At 41.0% G+C, this 23264-nt stretch overlaps 1 protein-coding gene across 2 annotated transcripts in view; it reads left to right on the forward strand.

Moving 5' to 3' along the window:
- The first annotated feature begins 14087 nt into the window (after positions 1-14087).
- Positions 14088-23264, forward strand: part of CHIC2 (cysteine rich hydrophobic domain 2) — a 47360-nt gene continuing 38183 nt past the window's right edge. The window contains exon 1 of one of the 2 annotated variants that reach the window (XM_004268267.4): positions 14088-14554. In XM_004268267.4, coding sequence (XP_004268315.1) covers positions 14436-14554 — 119 coding nt within the window. In that variant the 5' untranslated portion in view covers positions 14088-14435. The remainder of the gene's footprint in view (positions 14555-23264) is intronic. The other variant, XM_033425440.2, reaches the window with a different exon arrangement.

Genomic DNA, 23264 nt, shown 5'->3' on the forward strand with positions numbered 1-23264 from the left:
AGAAGAGACTTTTAGGCCAAAGGTCTGCTAGTGAGCACAGGCCTAGAAGGTGGATGTCTGTTATGTGGAGGTGGAATGGCTGCACGCAGCAGGGAGAAACAGCAAGGGCTGCTGAGCGCTAGAAAGCAAATGGTCTGAGTGGCAAGTGAAGTACTATGAGATACCTCCATATTAGATGGACAGTCATTGACGGTGCTAAGCAGAAAATTGCAATGATTATATTGTAATCATTGTAAAGGAATGATTGGAAAAGAGAGAAACCAGAGGCAGTTAAAGTCTTAAAGTCCAGTCCTGAGATGAAGAGGGTCACATTAATCAGTGGTGGCAGGAAAGGAGAAGGGAGGATAAATTCAAGAGTCATTTGGAAGAGAGCACCAACAGTCCTTGGTTACTAATTAGATGGAATGTGGGTACAGGAAGAGAAATGAGTCAGTGGGGAATTTGGATTTCTAGCTCAGGTATCTGTGTTAATGATGATGGTATTAACAAACATAGTGGTTACAGATGGAAGATAAGCAGTTTTTCGTTATTTCAGGTGGGCTTGTGGTTGGAGTGGGTGGAAGAGGAAGAAGAAAAAGTATTTGGTTTTAAACATTTTGAGTTGTTAGTACTTTGGGAACAGTCAAGGAGAAATTTTTTATGTATAGGAGTAGTTGGAAAAATGGATCTGAACTTAAGAGAAATTGGGGCTGGAAGTAAAAATGGCATCAGTTGGACTTCCCTGGTGGCGCAGTGGTTAAGAATCCGCCTGCCAATGCAGGGGACATGGGTTCGAGCCCTGATCCGGGAAGATCCCACGTGCCACGGAGCAACTAAGCCTGTGCGCCACAACTACTGAGCCTGTGCTCTAGAGCCTGTGAACCACAACTACTGAGCCCACGTGCCACAACTACTGAAGCCCCCGCGCCTAGAGCCCGTGCTCTGCAACAAGAGAAGCTACCGCAATGAGAAGCCCATGCACGCAACCAAGAGTAGCCCCCGTAACCCCCACTCGCCGCAACTAGAGAAAGCTCACACGCAGCAACGAAGACCCAATGCAGCCAAAAATAAATAAATAAATAAATAAATGGCATCAGTCTACAGTATTTAAACTGTATTCGAATAATAGTTGCAGCATTAAGATAAGATGAAATTACTGCGGGTTGAGGTGATGGTTAGGACGGTGGTCAGGAAAGGCCGCAAGGTCTGATGGGTATAGTGCCCACCAGAGTAATTGGCACACAGTATTTAACATGTTTGTTGAAAGCTGATTCTGTTCCAGAGGCTCACTTCCCTGCTCTCAGGAACTGTATAATCTCTTGGTCAGTCTACCTAGTGGTAATCAAGTCCTTGCCAGTTGACAATGGGACTGGAATACAGTAGATTTGGAAACCAAATCAAGGTTGGAAGGTGGCTTGGTGGGAATTTGGGATTAGAGTTCGAAATAGCCTCCTTTAGCCAACCAGGTGCCTTAGAAAGTTGGCCTGAGCACTCTTTCTTCATCCCAGCCCATCTAATAGAAACAGAGTGAAGTAGGGAAATCTTAATGTAGTCTTCAGATACCCTGCCTTGTTTCCTTTCCAAAAGACTTCCTTTTCCATGTAGACCTTACACGTTTTCTGATTGATACAACTTTGAAGGGCCTATTGCCAACTTAGCATGCCAAGGACTCATCAAGTAGGGCAGTCAGATGTTTCTGGCTTGGTCCTAAGCAACAGCATTGCTCAGATTCGCAGTGTGAGTCACAATCCTAAGGGACTGCTCCGGGTCACAAGGTGTTTGTGTTTCGTGAACGACTTCAGGTGCTTGCAAAATGGTCTGTCATTTTGCAAACCTCCAGAAAGAAGGTTGCTCACCTTTGAGACCCCAGGTAGATGGAAAAAGCAGGGAGAAATGGTAAATCAATGCATATACATTATCACCATTTATCATCAGCTATAACTTTTAATTTATTTTCCATCCATCACCTCATTACCTATCTAATTGCCCTCATCCTAGTACATTCTGGACCAACATCTCTGCTTTAAGCAGGCAGGCCTGTTTGTGGTCCACAGCACACAGAGCTCCATGTCTGGGGCTTCCTACTGACATCTTTCCCCACTTAAAGTGCTTCTACCCTGTTTTTCTACCTTTTTCTTCCTAATGGTGAAAACACGAATCTAAAATTCCTCAGTGTTTACATATATAGTAACTATAAGTTTTATCTCTTCATAGTCTATACTGGGGCATAATTTCTCAGGATCTGTTTATGCAGATGCTAATCTTTCAAGAGCAATATCTTATAGACTAACCCTCAGCATCATCTAGAGAGATGGTTGAGTTAAATGAACTATTCAACTAAGTCAATTTGAAGTTTCTTAGATGATGAGAATAATAATGCTAATAACTATCATTTATTGTGTCTGCTATGCCAGAATAAGCATTTTGCCATGTTATTACATTTGGCTGAGTGAAGAGGATATCATCCTCATTTTACGGACGAGGAAACTGAAGTTCACAGAGCTTAATTTGCCTGAGGTCACATGATTAGTAAAGAGCAGAACCTGGATTCAAACCCATGCCTTTGAGACTCTGCAGTTCAAAATCTTGCCAAAGCACCATATTTTTAGTGTTCATTTTTTAAAGGACAAAAATAGTTCCTGGTATTTTCTTTATCTCTTTGCATTCCTCCTTGTACAGGGCTGTGTATTGAACATTGTAATGAAATGGGCTTTTTTAAGGTTGCAGGAACACATGGATACCCAATTTCCCTCAGCTGACTTGAGTGTTTTGGTAAGGATAGACAGGGAGGTAAAGGAAAGTAGGGTATGTCTCAGCAACTGCAAAGCCAGACCTCATGGAGAATTGGAAAAATCATTCCTTCTTATGCCCATTTCCTCAGAAGGGGAACTTAGAGATTTATGGATCCTTCCTCCCTTTGAGAACAAAGTTTGCTGATGTTCAGATCAAAGGCCCTTCAATAGAAACCAGTTCCTTCATTAACTCCACAAATATTTATTGAGCGCTTACTGTATGTCAAGCAGTCTTCATGGCACCAGGGAAAAGAAAACAGGTAAAGTTTTCTCCTAATGGGGCTTATGTTCTAACAGTTCCTTATATTAAATTTTAGGGGTATGCTGATAAATCTCATGGGACTGGTCTCTTGTTAATGCTTATTCTCCAGGTTTGGAGTCGTCTTCATTTTCAAGATTATACTTGAATTAAGAAGTAGGTATAAGTCAATATTTTCCAAATATATTTATAGTGGACAGCAGTTAGTTATTTCTACAGCATTGGTAGTGTTGTTGTTTCAGCCTTGGAATTCCAGGGAAGCTGATACTATCTATGGCTCCAAAGAGGGAAATATGATCTAGGGTAAGCCAGTCAGTATATGTTATCCCTTGCGTAATGATAGGCTTGGTAAACAGCCTGTGACCTGAGAGGATCCAATAAAAGCAAGTCTCAGAACTTTTGGTGGTGGGGGGGCGGGGTGGTGGAGTTTAAGAACACTGATCCTCTCTCATGCTCTGGAGAGTGTGATGTGTATATGTGAGGGCTGGATCTGCTGCAGTCATTTTGCAGAGAAGAGGAAGAATATAACACACAGATATAAACAGAATCCAGAAATGGAGCTTGAGGCCTGATCGCATTGTACCTTGCCTGCCCCACCTCTAGACTTTATCAGTGAAGTCAACAAATGTCTACTTATTGAGACAGTTTGAATTCAGTTTTGAAGGAAGGAAGGAAGAAAGGAAGAGAAAAACACTTATCTTCTCCCTTTGTTTTTTTCTAGAAGCATTTCACAGGACTAGATTTTCTCAGAGTCAAACATTGGGAAATGCTGATCTTGACAGTTGATGGCTGTTAGCCAAAGTCCTAGACAGGATAAAATATGCATCCCTTTGATCAAGATCTCTCCAAGTTTTAAGAAGTATCTTTATACCCACTGTTATGTAGTCTAAGTGCAAAGAGATGTTCTTAAATGCTGATCTTTTTTTTTTTTTAACATCTTTATTGGGGTATAATTGCTTTACAATGGTGCATTAGTTTCTGCTTTATAACAAAGTGAATCAGTTATACATATACATATGTTCCCATATCTCTTCCCTCTTGCATCTCCCTCCCTCCCACCCTCCCTATCCCACCCCTCCAGGTGGTCACAAAGCACCGAGCTGATCTCCCTGTGCTATGTGGCTGCTTCCCACTAGCTATCTACCTTACGTTTGTTAGTGTATACATGTCCATGCCTCTCTCTCGCCCTGTCACAGCTCACCCTTCCCCCTCCCCATATCCTCAAGTCCGTTCTCCAGTAGGTCTGTGTCTTTATTCCTGTCTTACCCCTAGGTTATTCATGACATTTTTTTCCCTTAAATTCCATATATATGTGTTAGCATACGGTATTTGTCTTTCTCTTTCTGACTTACTTCACTCTGTATGACAGACTCTAGTCTGTCCACCTCATTACAAATAGCTCAATTTCATTTCTTTTTATGGCCGAGTAATATTCCATTGTACATATGTGCCACATCTTCTTTATCCATTCATCCAATGATGGGCGCTTAGGTTGTTTCCATCTCCAGGCTGTTGTAAATAGAGCTGCAATTAACATTTTGGTACATGACTCTTTTTGAATTTTGGTTTTCTCAGGGTATACCTCTCATACTGTTGCAGTCAGGATGTTAGCTGGAGTTGCCGCCATCTGAAGGCTTGACTAGGATGGCTCACTCACAGGAGTGGTGGGAGGCCTCAGTTCCTCTCTTGTGAGCCTTCCCGTAGAGTTGTTTGAGTGTCTTCATGACATGGCTACTTGCTTCCCCCAGAGCGAGTGATTTAAGAGAGTAAGGTGGGTGCTGCCATGTCTTTTATAACCTAGCCTCAGAAATCACATACTGTCACTTTCACAATCCTGTTGGTCGCACAGGTCAACTCTATTCAATGTGGGAGGGACTACAGGAAGGTGTGAATACCAGATGATGGGGCTCATTAGGGATCAGCCTGGGGGCTGGCTATCATACTAGTCAAATCACACTATTTCTGGTTCTGAGCCCCAAATAATAAAATGGCTATTGACCCAACAAAGCTGATAAGAGGCATATACAGCCTCTGAAAAGAGTCAGGAACTTGAAACTACCTTCTTGGAGGAAAAATGATTGAAGTAAGTGGGCATGTTTAGCTCAAAGAAAAAATTTTGGGTGGAGATATCTTCACTTATTTGAAGGACTGTCACATAGAAGAAAGAGTAAACTTGATTTATGTCTCCCCAGAGATTGGAAAGAGAATTAATGGATGAAGATATATTGAATGACTCTTGAATTCCAGGCAATATTAAAGGGCTTGGAATAAAAAAATAGCAAAGTCACGGTCCCAGACCTTAAAGAATCCAGTCTTTAAGAGTTGTGGAAGAACATAATACAGCATTTTTGTCTATGCTCAGTATGGTTACAGATATTTAATATAATTATCGAAGATGTTCGATAGAGAAGGAAGCACCACATGATTTAGACTGAAGCATGGTTTTGGAGGTTAGTGTGGATAAGATGACTTTGGGCTTCATTCTGATCTTATGAGCCTATGATTTTAGTAGTCTCTAGACATTTGTGAATTTAAAAGACGGCAGTGAGGGGCTTCCCTGGTGGCGCAGTGGTTGAGAGTCTGCCTGCCGATGCAGGGGACACGGGTTCATGCCCTGGTCCGGGAAGATCCCACATGCCATGGAGCAACTAGGCCCGTGAGCCATGGCCGCTGAGCCTGCGCGTCCGGAGCCTGTGCTCCGCAACGAGAGGGGCCACAACAGTGAGAGGTCCACGTACCGCAAAAAAAAAAAAAAAAGATGGCAGTGAGGAAAACCCAGTACAAATTATATGTCATATTTACAGCATTGGTTTAAATCAGGTGAGCAGCTGTAGATATTATTCTAGGGTAATCTAGGAAAATCCATATGGATTTTACAGATTTATTATAAAAATATTTGGAGACATTGAACTAAATATGTATATACAGTGTGAAATGATCAAAGAACAATGAAAGCAATGAGTTCATATCTGTAGTCATCTAATATTTATAAAGCACTAACTGTATACTAGGCACTGTTGTAGGTGTTGGGAAGATGGAAGTGATCTGAATATTTCTCTGCTGGTGTTGAAAACTGGAGAGCATAGTGGTAAGGTCATGGGGTGAGGAAACATACTGTTTAGGCTCAAATCCTGGTTCTACCATTTCCTAGTTGTGTGGCCTTGGGCCAAGTTACTTTGATTTCCTTTTGCCTCAGTTTGCCTATGTGTAAAATAGGAATGAAAATGGTACCTATGTTATAGGGATGTTTGTGAGGCTAAATGTGTTGATATATGCAAAGTGTTTAGAATAGTGCACTATTCTAGTTGCACAACTAGTTGCACATCTAGTTTCTCTGCAACTAGAGAAAGCCCGTGCACTGTATACTATATAAGCATTTGTTTCTTTTCCTAAGTAGAATAGCGTCTGCCCTCAGGAAGCTCCCACTCTAGTTTAGATCACCTTCTTTCTCTCTTCCTCAGTCACCACAGTTGTTCAGATGACTGTGGAAGCAGAAGAGGATAACTGGTGCTCCCCAAAGGCCTTTCACACACTTGTATTGCACACGACCTTTCCTTAATCCTAGGGCACTGGAGCAGCAGTGCTATTTTTCACTAGTAATACTCTGAGCACCACAAACTCTAAGATTGGGACACATAGTGTCAATTTTATGTTAAAAAAGATTTTAAAAATGATCAGTGTGGGGGGGCTTCCCTGATGGCGCAGTGGTTAAGAATCCACCTGCCATTACAGGGGACATGGGTTCGAGCCCCGGTCCAGGAAGATCCCACATGCCGCGGAGCAACTAAGCCCTTGTGCCACAACTACTGAAGCCTGCGTGCCTAGAGCCTGTGCTCCGCAGCAAGAGAAGCCGCAGCAAGAGAAGCCACCGCAATGAGAAGCCTGTGCACCACAATGAAGAGTAGCCCCCGCTCAATTCAACTAGAGAAAGCCCGCGCACAACAACAAAAACCCAACGCAGCCAAAAATAAATAATAAAATACATAAATTTAAAAAAAAGTGCTAATGATCAGTGTGGGTTGAGAAGATTAACTTCTTTTTGGGAATTATACCTATGAGTAAAGACTAAGTAAGACATTTTATTTGTTTTCCCAGAGAACCAAGAAATTTGAATTTCTCCAGACAATTTAAAATTCTCCTGATGCAATTTAAACTTCTTCCTCTCACCTAGGAAGATGGTACTCATGGCTGGCACCAAACATTTCTGCTCCTAAGGCCATGTTCCCTAATACCACATCTACCCTATCCAAATATTAATAAATTAGGCTCTAGAACATACAAAATCATATGTTAGTTTTATTGTCCCTATCACTCTTCTTAGATAGTAACAGAGATAGAGTAATAAGAAGAAAAATAGTTGGGGCTTCCCTGGTGGCGCAGTGGTTAAGCATCCGCCTGCTAATGCAGGGGACATGGGTTCCAGCCCTGGTCTGGGAAGATCCCACATGCCGCGGAGCAACTAAGCCCGTGCACCACAACTACTGAGCCCGTGTGACACAACTACTGAAGCCTGCGTGCCTGGAGCTTGTGCTCCGCAAGCCACCGCAATGAGAAGCCCCCTGCAACTAGAGAAAGCCCGTGCACAGCCACGGAAGACACAACGCAGCCAATAAATAAATAAAATCTATTTAAAAAAAGAAAAGAAAAGAAAAATAGCTAACATCTTCTGTGAGGTTCCAGGCACTGTATGCTAGATCCCAACCCATTTGCCTTTTTTGAAAATCATATGCTAGAAATGATTCCTCCCTCAACTAATGTCTTAGGTCAGCCATTCCTGTATTACAAGTTTGGTGTAAATTTGCATATGGCAGTTAAGCAAGGTGTAGGCCTGGGCCTTTGATTTGTCACCAGAGATCTTTATCTCCTCAGCCCAGAATTCCACGAGAAAAATTTTCCATGTTGCTTCCTTTGCCCATGGGCAGAGTTTTTCTGGTTTCTGTCTTGCTGCCCTTCCTGGTTAGATGCCATGGTCCTGCCTTGAACCTGCCCAGGGCCAGGTCTCCTATCACAGCATATTGAAACTCCTGCCTTTAGCTGCTGGGACCTACTTCTGGTCCAGTAATTCCCCCTAACCCTTCCCCTCCCAGCCCCATGATGTAGTCTATGAGTCTATCACTCAAGCTTAAAGCTTCATCTTTGCTTCTGGCACTAAAAAGCTTTCTCTGTCTCTCTTTTAAATTCAGTATTTACTATATTACTAATTTTTAAAACTTAGGCTTTATTTTTTAAGAGATGTTTTAGACTTTAAGGAAAATTGAGAAGATAATACAGAATGTTCCCTACACTACTGCATGCAAGTTTTCTGTTATTAACATGTTACAGTATGTTTGCTAAAATGAATGAACCAACATTGATACATTATTATTAACGGAAGTCCATAGTTTATTCAGATTTTCTTAGTTTTTACCTAAGTTCCGTTTTCTGTTCCAAAATCCCATCCAGGATGCCACATTACCTTTAGTTGTTATGTCTTCTTAGGTTCCTCTTGGCTGTGACAGTTTCTCGGAGTTTCCTTGTTCTTGATGACCTAGGTAGTCTTCAGGAGTACTGTTAAGGTATTTTGTAGGATGCATCACTACTGGAATTTGTCTAATGTTTTTCTTATGATTAGAATGGGCTTATGGGTTTTGGGGAGGAAGATCAGAAAGGTTAAGTGCCATTGTCATCATATCATAACAAAGGTACATACTATCAACATAATTTATGGTCAGCATGATGTTGACTTTGATTAGCTGGCTGCAGTGTTTGTCAGGTGTCACCACTGTAAAGTTAGTCTTCCCCCCTTTGCTTTGGAAGGAAGTCTCTATGTATGGTCCACACTTAAGGAGTGGGGAGTTATGCTCCCCTTTATTACTGTTTTTTTTTAATGGTTATATTTAATCAAGGGGTTCTGTGTTGGCTCTATCAAATTGCTGGTTGTAGAAATTGAGTCCTTCCTCAGGATTTGCTGTTCTCCTTAATACAGTGGACACTGGTTTCTTACATTATCTCTGCAGCATCTCACTTGAACAGCTACTACCTCCTTCTTTTACTTTTTTCTCTCCCTTTACTTGTAACACCACACTCTCTGAGTTTGCCTCTCACCACTTTGACTAGTTTCTCTCAATTTCCTTTGTCAGTCCTTCCTCCTGTCTCCATCCCTACTCACTGTAATTCCTTCACCCTACATCATCTTATCTTCTCACTCTCTCCCGGGGACCTCACCTCTTGGCTTTTGAGCCATCTAGGGCACTTCTATGGCTACCTTTACCATCTATGAGTTGATGGGTCCCAAATGTTTTTATTTCCTGCCAAGACTTATCTTTTGAGCCTCTCCCTCTCCTCATTCTCTCTTCTCCCTGTCTTATCTATCTCTTCATTCATCTACCCACATATCTATCCATCTGTCTGTCTAATATCCGTGTCTATCTAACTGTGTTCTACTGGGCATCTCCACTGGGTGTCCACTAAATCCATTATTCTCTCCTACAAACCAGGGAAATTTTTAGGAGTAGCTGAACTCAGGGGACTCAGGACATGGTCATCAGGAAAAGTCATGTCTGCTTCATTCCTTGGTTCTGCTTCCCCCAGTGTTGGCATCATTCTTAGACTGTTTCTACTACTGTAAGAGCGACATGGTTCCTAGTAGATTCATAGAAAAAGAGATCCCCCTCTTCCCAATAGTTTTGTTAAAAGTTCTGGTATTGAATCTCATTGGTTCTGTCTGAATCATGTATCTGTTCAAACCAATCACTCTGCCTCAAGGTATCCCATGCTCTCTGACTTGACACCCTAGGTCATATGCACACTCTTGGAATTGGGGATGTGCCCAGCTTAACCCAATCATCTGTACTGAGAGTAGGGGAGATATGGTTTACCACAAACTGTCCAGGGAGGGGAGGATGAGTGCTGTTTCCAGAAGAAGTAGGGTATGCATGCTGGGTAAGTTGGACTACTGGTCTCCCATTTGCGGATTTTAAAATGCACATCTGATAATGTCATGGCTTGGCTTCACATCCTCAGTGTATCTTCCTTACTTTTAGGATGAACTTCTGGCTCTTTATCAAGGCCTTCAAGTTTCTCTCAACCTCTTTTATCCCATTGCATTTTGGCTCTGCCTTCCTTGCTATGGTTCAACCACACTTTGGTTTTTACCTGATTTGGGTCATGTGCTTTTCTGCCTCAGAGTCTTTAAGTATTGCTATAGACTGAATGTTTGTGTTCTCCTCAAATTCCTATGTTGAAATCTTACCCCCCAATGTGATGGTATCAGGAGGTGGGGCCTTTGGTAGACGATTAGGTCATGAGGGCGGATAAATCTCTGTTGTTCATAAGCCACCTAGTCTGTGGTATTCTGTGACAGCAGCCCAAACTAAGACAAACATGCCATTTTCACTGCCTTAGAACTTTCTCCTCTTTTCTATTTCCCCACCCTCATACTTTTGCTTAGCTCATTATCTTAAATGTCATTTCCCCAGAGGAGAATTCCTGATTTCTCAGGATAAGTTAGGTCCATTAGCTCTCATGGTCCCCTGTACTTCTCCACAGGATTGATCACAACTCTGATAGTTAATTATTTTTATAGTTGTCTGTCACCCTTCCCCCATGGACTTTATGCTTCATGAAGGCAGGGACTGTGTTTCATTCACTACCTTATTGCTAAACCCTAGTTCCTGGTGCAGAGTACGGCACACGGGAGTAATTCAGTGCATATTGGTTTAATGAATGAATGAGTGAACAAATGAGGGTTTACATGCTGTCTTAGCTCGGGCTGCTGTAACAAAATACCATAGAATGGTTGGCTTAAACAACAGAAATGTATTTCTCACAAGTTCTGGAGACACTGGAAGTCTGCAGAAAGATCAAAGTGCTTGCCAGTTTGGTTCCTGGTGAGAACCAGCTGCCTGGCTTGCAGGTGGAAGTCTTCCTTCTGTGTCCTCACACCAAGGCAAGGGTGTTGGGGAGAGTAAGCTCTCTGGTGACTTCTTATAAGGACACTAATCCTGTCCTGAGGACCCCAGCCTCATGATCTCATCTAAGCCTAATTACCTCCCAAAGGCCCTATCTCCAAATACCATCCCCTTGGGGGTTAGAGCTTCTGTATATAAATTTTGGGGAGACACAATTCACCTCATAGCACATGCATTATCTCATTTGACCCTTGATAACCCCATGACATAGGTCCCACTTCAGGATGAAGAAAAGGAAGCTTAGAAAGTTGAAACTACCCAAGGCCACTCAGCTAGGTAATGACAGAACTTGGAAGTTTTCAAATCTAGGGATATTTGCCTTAAAAGCAGCTGTAGATTTGCTGCCTCATGAGGCCTCTGAGGCATCTTCCTGTTTGGTTTTGAGCCTTTTGGTGTGAGGGTGCATGTGAAAGTGTGTGAAGCAGGAATGTAAAGGGGAGCTCAAATGGAGGGGAGTCCATACTGCAGAGCGCAGGAGAGCACCTGAAAGCTGAGGGAAAAGATACTGAGAAGGGAGATTTGTCCCCAGGAAGAGACTGGAAAAGGAGTGTGACAGGAAGCTGGACCCTGGAGGGCTGGAAATGGAGTTTGGGATTATGATGTCAACCATCATCAGGGAAATGTTTGACTCATCTTCCCTTTACCCTCTCGCCCTTGTTCCCAGGTCCTACACCCTTTTGCTGGCTGTGACAGGGTTTTCAGAACAGGAAAAAGAAGCGTGAAATAGGAGGAGCAAAAATAAGGTAGCCCCCGCCTTACACTGAGGCAGTGGGAGTTACAAAGTTCTCTCTGTTGGATAGATCTTAGAATAAGAACATTTCTCCCACACAGAACCAGTGTTAAGATAAGGGTGAGATTCTCACAGTCCTCAAAAGCCTAATTAACTCATGATGTTCTGGAAATAGCACCAGTAACAGTATATCTCAATTCAGAAAGCATTTATTGGGCTCCTCCTCTGAAGCAGGAGCTATGGAAAGTGCTGGAGATTCAAAGGGCCGTGAGTGACTTCCCCTGCCCTTGTGTGATGATTTAGAAACTTTGGGGCACCAGCCCCTTATCTTTGCCATTATTTCTACAGAAAGGTGAATTCTCAGTCACGGCACACAGGGTTTGGGCCATGTCTGGAACATACTGACCTTTCTTCCTCTGGTTCCCTTTTCTCACCCTCCCATCTGCAGCCATTCCTTTAACTGAGCGCAGCCACTTGGCCTCCTAGTTCCTGCCAAGAAAGAAATTCAGGAGCTTGGCCTACCCAGTGCACTGAATTGAAGCCCTGAGTTTGACTCTTAGATAGCCATTTGGCTGTAGGGCAGTCACATAGCATCTCTGAAACTCAGGAATCAATTACATCCTAGATTACCTCACAGAGTTCTTGGGGAATATTAAATGATATGTATGTGCTTCATAAACAGTAAAGCATTACATAATGCAAAACAATTGTGCTGATCCTCATAGAGTTGATTAGTCGGATGGGGCCTTAGAGATCTCCTATTGCCACCCAATATTTACTGTGTGCCAGGCTTTCTTCTACGCATTTCACATGTAGTAGTCTGTTTAATCTGCAGAGCAGCCCAGTGGGGTAGTACTATTATTATCCTCAACTTACACATGAGGAACAGAGAAGTTAAATGACTTGTCCGGTGTCACATTGTAAGTAGCAGAGCTGAGATTCAAAGACAGGCAGTCAGGCAGGCAGTTAATCACCAAACCAAGCTGCCTCCTGTGTGCTCTGTTACCGCCGCCCTCTGATACTCCTCTGGGAGCACTCGACAGGATTATGATTGCTTGCCTTAGTGATAAATAAGCTACTGGAAGGCAGGAACTGTACCTCATTACACACACACACACACACACACACACACACACAAACACACACCCCCACCCCACAGTGCCTGCCACATGGTTGGAGCTCAGTAAATGTTTGTCGAATGCATAAATGTACTCAGGAGAGATACATAGCAAGTCTGATACTATCTACTATGTTTTTCCTTCATCTTTTCTTGGCTAACTATGCTCATTTTCTTCAGCCATTACCAGTAGGAGGTTCTTTGGCATTTCTCACTCACTGTCCTAATTGCCCTCCCCTACACTTTCTCAACTTTAACAACGACCCACCTAAACTGGTAGAAGTGAACACTGTACTTGGAGAATATTCTCACCAGCACTGGGTATGACTACCCTTTCCTGCCCACACAGTGTATGTTCCTTGTCCTGGACACTCTCAGGAGCCTACTCCTGCCCCTGAACTATTTGCCTGGGCAGGTTCTTGACCATGAAGCCAAGTGCCCAATGTGAACCTTAAGCCTTTACTGGTAGTCTAGACTGGTAAGGGGAATCCATTAAACGGTACCTCCCCTCTCCTTCCTTCACTTTTCCTTTCCTGGGAGGAGCTTAAGAACTTAGGGATTTCCTAAGTTCTTACGGGAGAAAAGAGGTTATAGCTGGTGAGGAAGCTGGGGCAGGAGAATGCTTCTTCTAATCTGGAATCCAGAGAATTTGTCAATTTTGCTTCATGGCATGACTAAAATGAGTTTTCTTGTAGGAAAAAAAAATCAGCATAATTGGCCTCATCTACTGGACTATATTTAAGGGGATAATGGGACAAGATGTTTGACTTTAGATATATTTTGAAAAATCCTGTATTATAGTGGACAAAAAATATTTGCAGTGTGTCTGTTGGGTTCCTCAAATTGGAAAAGTACAGACTCTGGTTCTCATCACAGACTAAAAAAACTGACGAAAAGTGAGATTCGATTGTTAGATAAACTGGCAACCACATACACAATAAATTCTCTATTCCAATCAGGGTTTTTATTTTTTGTTGTTTCGGTTAGACATTACTCTGGGGAACTAAGTGCCCCACTGGACACTCAGAGATCTGTTCTTTGAGTCGGGGTCAACGCCACCAGCTCCCAGAGACACTCCCCTCTGTGGGTCCGCGACCCCTCTGCTGGGGGACGGTGCCGCGCCTGCGGGAGCGCGCGTCCGAGGAGCCGTCGGCGAGTGGAAGTGGAGGAACGAAAGCGACCTGGGGGAGCTAGCGAGGCCTCACGTGCGCGCTCCCGCTATCCAGCCCGCGTGCTCGCGCGGCCGCTCGCCCGCCCGCCCTTCCGGGAAGTCTCGCGATGCCGTAGCCCGGTGCTCCCGCTGCAGGAGGCGCAGGCTGTTGCTGTGGTTGCCTGAGTTGCTGCTGAGGCGGCGGCGGCGACGCTGGTGGAGGTGTCGGCTCTTGGGCGGATGTTGACATTGTGTTGTTGTTATTGCTGACGGTAATGGCGGCGGCGACGGCCGGGACCCCATCTCCTCTGTAGCCGACGCCGAGACAGCCCGGAGTGAACTCCGCGGCCTCGGAGCCCGCGGCAGCGACTCCCTTCAGCCTCCGCCGCCTTGCCAGCCCGTATCCCGGCCTCAGCCCCTGGACAGGCCCCTTCGGGCAGGGGGCCTCGGAGGCTCAGGATGGCGGATTTCGACGAGATCTATGAGGAGGAGGAGGACGAGGAGCGGGCCTTGGAGGAGCAGCTGCTCAAGTACTCGCCGGACCCGGTGGTGGTCCGCGGCTCCGGTCACGTCACCGTGTAAGGCCCGGAGGAGGGCGAGGGCGAGGACGGGAGGTGCAGGGCTGGGGCGGGCCCTTACTCCGCGGGGGCCCTCTCGCCCCGGTGTGCGTCTGGTGTCGGAGGCCTGCGGGAGGAGTAGGCGACCAGGAAGTGAAAACTTGCTTTATTTTCATTGGTTTCGGTCTCTGAAGTGGGGACAGACGCTGCCCTCCCTTCGCCCGCACCCCTCTTAGTAGGCCCTTCGGGCCTGGGCGCCTTGACGGATCCCAGAAGGAAGGTTATTCTTCAGGGTCTGCCCTTCCGGCCACCCCTTCAGCTTTGGGGTGGAAATACGCATTTCTGAGGTGTCTGCCCCTGTTTTCTCACCCAGTTACCCTGTGCTTCTGTCTCCTCGTCTGTGCCTTTGAGCCTAGTGACATATGGCTCAGAGGCCAGATGTGGGCCGGGTGAGACCCCAGTGACGATCGGTAATGAGTGGTTCCCTGTCCTTGTGTATTTCACACACCCACAGGTCTTCCCAGTTTCTTGCAGAGTCAGTTTCTGCGGAACTAGTGCAAGTTCCTGTAATTGTATATGATAAAAAGTATAGATGAACATATATATTTAAGATGCAGAACGATGTATGCTTACACATAATTAAAAAAAAAATCTATGTGATGGGCACACACCGCTCAGGTTACTGGGGGTTCTCAGTAATCTAAGTCCCTCCTTTGGGCATGAACTCTGGGATGGCTTCTTCATTTGATAAGGGTTCCTGTAAGTCCAACTGGCAACATTTTAAAAGCGCAACATTATTCAAACAATAAGGAAGGAGAGCTTTCTGAAAGGTCATGACTAATAAAGGAATGTGAAGACTTGAACCAAATAATGAGCTGTCCGGAAGCAGGAAGTTTTGTAATGTTTCTCTGAGAAGTCCAGAGTTTTGTACAACTTGAAGTATTTATACTGTTTTTCATTTTAGATCTCTGTTCAAATCCTAGGTCAAACTTCATGCTTGTCAGATATCTCCCCACTTCACCTTTTTAGTAAAATAAAAGGGCCAGCAAGTCTGAGACTGCCTGGAACACTTTTCATTGTATTTTTGGTTTAGGGTGAGTGGGTCTTGCAGTGAATAACTTTCAGTGAAACAGTAAGACTTTTCATATAAGACCGTCAGCAAAACCCTTGCATTTCTCAATACATGATGTGATCAGCCATATTGTTGTTTGGGTGTGCTTATGTAATGCTTTGATTTCTTTAGCACCTGTTAGTTTATATTCAGGTGACTTAACCAGGGTGAAAATGCTGCCTAAGTGCTGTCACAGTGCCATGAGAAGACAATGGAATTTATCACCACAATAACAGTTACTTAGTATTTTAACTGTTATCACCAGCAGAATTAAGACATGTAACCAAATATAGTGGGATATTAAATCTTTTTTTTAACACATATCACAGAAATTTTTAAGTCTTCAGAGCCTGCCATTTAAATTTTGTTTGACTATTAGGACCTTTTTACATTCTTTTAAACGTAAGGAGTGCTTAAAGAAGAGTTTTCAAACTTTATCATGTTGTCTGCCCACCCTGCCCCTTACATTCCTCTTGTCAAAAAAAAAAGCTGGCAATATTTTATTTAAAAAGGTGCAACTATAGTTATAATGTTTCCTCTGTTTAAGGGAAAGAAAAGCTAAGTACTTTCTTGGGCATGATGGAAAATATAATAGGCGAAGTGCTCAGAACCAAATAGGTGATTAGTAAATTTGATTTTAGTTGGCTGCTTAGAGAGGTTAACAGAGTGGAGAGAATTAGTGGTGGTTCTCAACGTTAGTTGCCCATTAGAATCACCTGGGGAGCTTTAAAAAAAAAACAACCTTGTCTTTGCCCCAGTTAAAAGCCAGTTATCTAAGTGAGTGTCCCAGGCTTGCATAGCTTGTTTAAAAAGTTCCACAGGTGATTCAAATATGTACCCAGGATTGAAAACCATTATTCCAGAGTATAAGAGGAACTATATGCCACCAGTAAACAGTATGCCTTTCTACGAGGGGAGTTAATTTTTCTGCGATCTCCCTCAGCAACTTCCCTTTCTTTCCTGTTACCTTGGTTCCAGGCTCTGGGTTCAGATCTATCCTCTGCCACTTTTTGGGTAAATTATTTATATCTAAGACTCTTCATTTAAGATGGGGATAGTTATAGTCCCTCACTGTTAAAATTATTAAGGATTAATTGAGAAAATACATGCAAAGAATTCATCACATTGTATGGTAATGTGCTCAATAGATATTAGCCTTTATTATCATTCACACACACAATGTTCCACTTTGAGAAACATAGGAGTAAAGCACAGTACTAAGAAATCCGAACTGCCGTTTTCAAACCTAATGGTGATTAACTTTAGTCTTGTTTTTCCATTTCTAGACAATTTGTATGAGGTTAAATTATTGTGTGAAATATTTCAGTGAGGATTAATAAGAATCTTTCTGCATTGAAAACCTAATCCTGTTATTGTGGTGCCATATATAAATATAGTAACTAATGCAAAACTTTTTTTACATGACTCTGTCATACATAATTCACAGGCTTACTATGCCAATAGGAACCCAGTTAACACCTATAAAGGTTTCTGAAATTGGTGTTTATGGGTTGCTATACCTGTTGAGCATATTCAGTTTTTCTTGCCTTTAAGTACAAATGCGGGGACTTCTCTGGCGGTCCGGTGGTTAAGACTTCGCCTTCCAATGCAGGGGGTGTGGGTTCGATCCCTGGTTGGGGAGCTAAGATCCCATATGCCTTGCGGCCAAAAAACCAAAATATAAAATAGAAGCAATATTGTAACAAATTCAATAAAGACTTGAAAAAAGGTCCACATCAAAAAAAAAATCTTAAGTATAAATGGGAAGAGCTATTAAAATAGTTATAATAAGACTGGTTAAGCTTATCACTGCAGCTGCCCTACCCCCTACCCATTTATTTAAACTAAGGAACTGTTCAGAGCCCTTTTCCCTTGAAAGGCAATTATAGTGTAATGTATAGAATCATCTGTAATACAGATCAATCTGAAAAGATATAGATCCATCCATATGTGTTTTTCACAGATTTCACTTTTGAGTAGACGCTTATAGTTGAATATTTCTACTCTTTTCTCCCCCTATGATTTACTACATCGTATTATACTATTACTCTCATTTTAGACATCACTATATTCTCATATGATGTAATTTGGCACGTCATTATAGTGACGTGAGAAATTAAGTCACCTTCCATTTTCTACTACACAGGCAGGTCTTGGTTAGTTTTGTGGCATAATCAGATTTTGGGAACATAAGTATTTAAAATGTATAATTTGCCTAAACGAAGCCTGCTTTAATGTAGTTTCTAATAAAATATTTTCATGTTGACCCCAAATCAGGCTTCAACTGTGTACCTCCATTAAGATCAGTATTCTTTCTTGATATTCTTCTAGATGAGTATAATAATTTCCTTCATTTTTGGATTTGCATGTAGCAATATGAAACAGGGTGGCAGCTCCAACAGGAAGAAATCTTGTGCAGAAGCATATTTTGAGGAAAGTGGCATTTGAAGGAAGAGAGGGAAATGATAAGTTCCTGTTATTGCATAATGTTTATGTACATGTAATTTAAAAGGCTTGAACTCCCACTTCAATTAAAAGTAGATTTCCTGTGTGTGTGTGTGTGTGTGTGTGTGTGTGTGTGTGTGTGTGTGTATTATTATGTAATGAAGATGAGGGGAAAAAACTGATTAACTTATTAGGTGGTATTGGCCAAATTTGTTAATATTTTTAAATTATGGTGTTCTTTGCCCCTTAGAATAAATTTGTGTAAAATAGAATGATCATTTGTTGAAGAGTTTGATTTTTTCACAATGATGATAGTGATGTGTTAATATAAAAATTAGAATTTAAAACTGGTTTTAGGCCAGTATTTCCTATCTAAACTATCATTATAACTGACATTAGTTCCTGTCTCATTTCATGCCCTCCCATATCAGAATCAAACTTGGAGCTTTCATAGGGCATGTATAATCTTTGACTTCTAAAATAAGCCCAGTCATAGAGCCAACTTATTTTACTGGGGTTTGTTTCTAATTTCACTAAATTATTGTGTCTTTGGGTACTTTCTTCTGAGGTATAATCTTCCTGTCATGTCCACAAATAATTCCCCATCCTTTACCAGTTTTTATCAATGGCTGTGGGACATCATTCTCTTTGTCTTCATCTCAGTTAAGCTGTGAAAATTGAAAGATTTAGAAATGTGACTTGAAAAAATATGGGAACACTTTGGGATACAATAGAATCTTTGCATAAGAGACATCACAGGAACACTTTAGTGTATACTGACCTTTCAGATGGTAGAGTTAAAAAAAAATTGTCTTGAAATGTATTGGACCAAGACTGCTTCTAGATGCTGTGGTTAGCAACAAGAGACCTGAACATGATTTGCCCAAATAACAGATTCACTTTAGTTTAACAGTTTGTTTTAAACTTTATAACTCCCACCTCCTTTCTTCCACCCGACATAATTCCATTTTTAAAGATTAAATTTTTTGTTTGGAGATTTTTGAAGATCTTATTGATATTTCTGCACAAAACTGGATAGTTCTTTGAGGGCAGGAATTATGCTTCTTGGTTTTTATTTCTCCATTGCTTCATATAGTGTCTGGAATGTTATAGGTCCTGAAATGTTCTCTAAATAAATGAGGTGATTGCATACATCTTTGGATCTTGTTAGAATTGTCAAAGGAATAACTGTTTTTTTCTTTTTTCTGTACCTACCAATGAAGGCAAACAATATTTTACAATAGAACTCTTATGAAATCACATTTATAAGATAAGTGGCCAGTCTTATTTCATTGATTTATTTATTGGCCGTGCTGTGCGGCTTGCAGGAGCTTAGTTCCCTGACAAGGGATTGAACCCGTGCCCTCGGCAGTGAAAGCACAGAGTCTTAACCACTGGACCGCCAGGAAATTCTCTGGCTTCTCTTTTTTTTTTTGTAATGTATATATTCGTTTATTAAAAATCCATGCACAAACATATTCATTTTTGTAAAAACACATACAAATGAAAAGATGCATGTTAAATACATTTAATTGATTGCCTAAGAGGAGAGGAAGAAAATATGAGCAATGTAAATAGGAATAAAAGGAAATTAATTCCCATGTCATATACCTATCATTTAAAAATAACAATAAAATAAGAATGCCAGGGAATTGAGAAGCCAGGATACCAAAGGCAGAGAAGAATAGGGGTTGATGCCCGAGTCCGGGCTTCTATTTGCTCTACATGATTCACAGGGCAGGCTGATGTCTTTTCTTAAAAAACAAAGTTTGGTGAATGTGAGGAAACTGTCAACTTAAAGTAGATATTTTTTTCCCAGAGAATTTTCTTACTCCGTATAATTTGAGAGGAAATTAGTTTGATTTAGAACATAGCATTGAATGTATCTCTGATAATATGAAGGAAAAAAAAATGCTAAATATTTTAACTGGATTAACTGCCAAAAATTCTCAATGGGTAAACTTTCTTGAAGAAATGAGAAATATGGTAGTAAACTGAAGTTTCAAAATTTTACTGTATTTGAATTTGAAATTCACATGATATTCCAGTCCAAACAGTTCAATGTGGAATTTCTGCCTGCCAACAGATGTGAAATTAACCAGTACTTAAGATTTTATGTGTCTAGCTAAGTGGAATATAGGAACTAAATGGTGGGACGTAAATGATATGAAATTATTTATGATGGTAAATAATCAAATACTAAATATTATTATTCTAAATAACATTACTCTAAATAATAATGTTATATGAGAGCTGCTCTTGAATTCCAACTTGAGTTTATATTCCTAGCAGGTTAAACACCTAGGATATTAGACTAACTATATACTCAGAAGGGAATCTTTTAAGTCTCTCTAGTATCTATGTCTGGCTTAGCTTTCAAATCTGTTATAAAGCTACTTAAGATTTCATTCACAATAAAATTAAGCTTTAAAATATAACGGCAACAGATGCTGTTAGGTATCCTTACTCCAGTATCTTCTGTGTAAGATTTTTCATAATTTGTTTCAGAATCCACTTGTAAAATCAGATCTTATACCAGTGTTTCCGTGTTCATGCAGTCTAGCTTAATCCCAGTACAATATTTTTTAAACTTGCCTGATCATCAGAATCACTAAGGACATTTTAAAAAATATACATTTCGAGTTCTTACCCAAGACATCCCCAATCAGAATCTTTAGGGGAAGACTAGGAATTTTTATTTTTAATAAGACCTTGGATGATTCTTATATCAGATGCATTTGGAAAACAATAGATGGTACTGTGGAAAGAGTGTGGTCTTGGATGTCAGGCAGATTGATTTCAGTTCTCAGAAACTTCCTAACTGTAACCATTAACCTTTCTGAACTTTAGTTTTCTCATCCGCAAAAGGGATATCTACCTCAGAGATTAGGTGTGACAGTCAGAAATAATTTATCTGATTACCTGGACCCATAGTAGGCATTCAGCAAATGATTACCATATATTTTGATATTTATCCCTTCATGCATATTTTTTGGTTAATCTTTACCGTTTTCTTGGAAATCAGTCTGAAATGTGACATATGCTTTCCTGCTTTAAAGCAAGATCCTGAGCATAAATCAGAATTATCTGACTGAGTAGGGGAAACATTTAATCAAAAGAAGATACTAACAGATTGGTACACAGTGATGTTCTTCGAGGCTGTTGAGGTATTTTGGGGTTTGAGGATCTTCTCTGAATGGCACTTTCTTTTGAATTTCACATGTGAGAGATTTTACTTTCTGTTTACATTCTTCTTTTCTTTCTAATTGATCAGCTGTAGGTTGGAAATGAGACAACCAACCTTATTAGAGCTATGTGTAAAGTAAGAGAAGTTGGTTCTGAGTGCTAGACTTAGATGCTTGAATTTTAATACTTGGGTTTTAAGATACTTGTTTGCTCAGAGTATTTTTGACTAATCATTATCAACTGTCTTATTGAGGTTTCCTGATAAGTAATTTAACAAGTATTTATTAAATTTTATGCTAAATGTCATGTGAGTCTCTGGGTATATAGTTACGAATGAAACATGCATAGTTCCTCTGCCCTCCTGGAGCTTACAACTAATAGACAAATTATGTCTGAGAAAATTGCTGTGAAGGAGACCATTAGAGTCTCTGATAGAAAATAATGTGATTAGGGAGAACCCCTCTGAGAAGGAAACATTTAGGAAGGGTGAAAGAGTCCTGTGAAAAGCATTGCAAGTCTGGAGAACAGCAAAATAAGTTCGGCTTCCCTGAGGAACTGAAAGGATACTACTGTATTGTGGCTAGAATGTAGGAAACAAAGGAGATAGTGCCTTGAAATGAGATTGGCGAGCTCAGGTAGGGGCCAGAAAGGATTGCAGAGAGATTAGAGTGAAACTAAGAAGAGTAGTTAGGAGCTCTTGGAACAGTAAAGATGAAATGATAGTGGCCTGGTCTAGGGTGATGGACTTTAGATAAAGGAGGTATTTCAGTTCTAACTGTAAACCATCAAATTTAGCAACTTTCCTATGAGGTATGGCAGAACTCGCATTGGCCACTTTTGCTATCTCATTCCCCAACTGTGGTATTTTTTGTTTTGTTTTTGGTTTTTGTTTTGGCTTTGTGGAGGGTGAGGTCAAAGAACTGTGGCTGCCCTTACTGTTGACTGGAGACTGTCTTGATGACATACCTACATTTCCTGTTCTGCTGCCACATGGCAGCTAGTATGCCAAGAGAACAGCATGTGGCAGAAGTGGAGAGGGGCTTTCCCACAAGATCGTGGATTTTGAAGTGAGGACCTTTGTACCCTTTAGCTACAAGATGTGTGATGTTTGACAATGATCTGTTCATTAGGAGGAAAACACTGTGCTTTTTACATGTTTACACTTAAAACTGAATTGTCTACATAAGGATTGAAATTTTCTCAAAGATCTGGAAAAATGATTTTCTTCTTCTTGAGCTCTTTTCCATCCTACATCTAGTAAGTGAAGTTTACTTAGGGTAGAGTTGGTTGGACTTTGTGTTAACTTACCTTTGTTCTTTTGATTGATAAGAAGTGAATGTTTATGTGTATCTCTATTTGTCTGTCTTGTCTGTCTGTATGCTTCCTGCAAGAGCACCTTGTTTTATTCTCTTTGATCTTGCATTGTATTGATAATTACAATGGAGTCCTTGATTAGTGCAGTGAAGGAGTTCCTGTGTATCCAGCCTTCTTTCTCTGCCCTTTCTAAACTACTCAATTATAAATGTTACTTGAAATTGATATGTTGGTAGTCTGTACTATAAACCAATTCAACTATATATTATTTCTTAAATGAACATAAGTTATTGCATTGCTCATAGTATTTATATAAATATGAAGAATATTCTACAATATATATAAATTAGATATATAAGGTCTTTTTTCCTTGGTCTGGTACAGGTAATGTAAAGTAGTTGAGTTGGATTAGTTGAATCTCTAAATCATCAGACGTTAATACCATGAAGTTTAATCAGTATACATTTACATAACTTTATTGCTTTATATATAATCGTCTCTTAATACTTGAAAATACCGTAATAATTGAAAATTAGTAAAATTCTAATGCTAGAATATTATAGAACTGTGTATAATTATGAGGTTATGATAGACTGATTGTAATACATGATTTAAATAAATTTTTGATTTCACTAGTTTATGAATGAGATTATACTCTCACAGAGCTGGTTGAAC

Source organism: Orcinus orca, chromosome 4 (genome assembly GCF_937001465.1).
Source record: "Orcinus orca chromosome 4, mOrcOrc1.1, whole genome shotgun sequence".
NCBI classification, from domain to species: Eukaryota; Metazoa; Chordata; class Mammalia; order Artiodactyla; family Delphinidae; genus Orcinus; species Orcinus orca.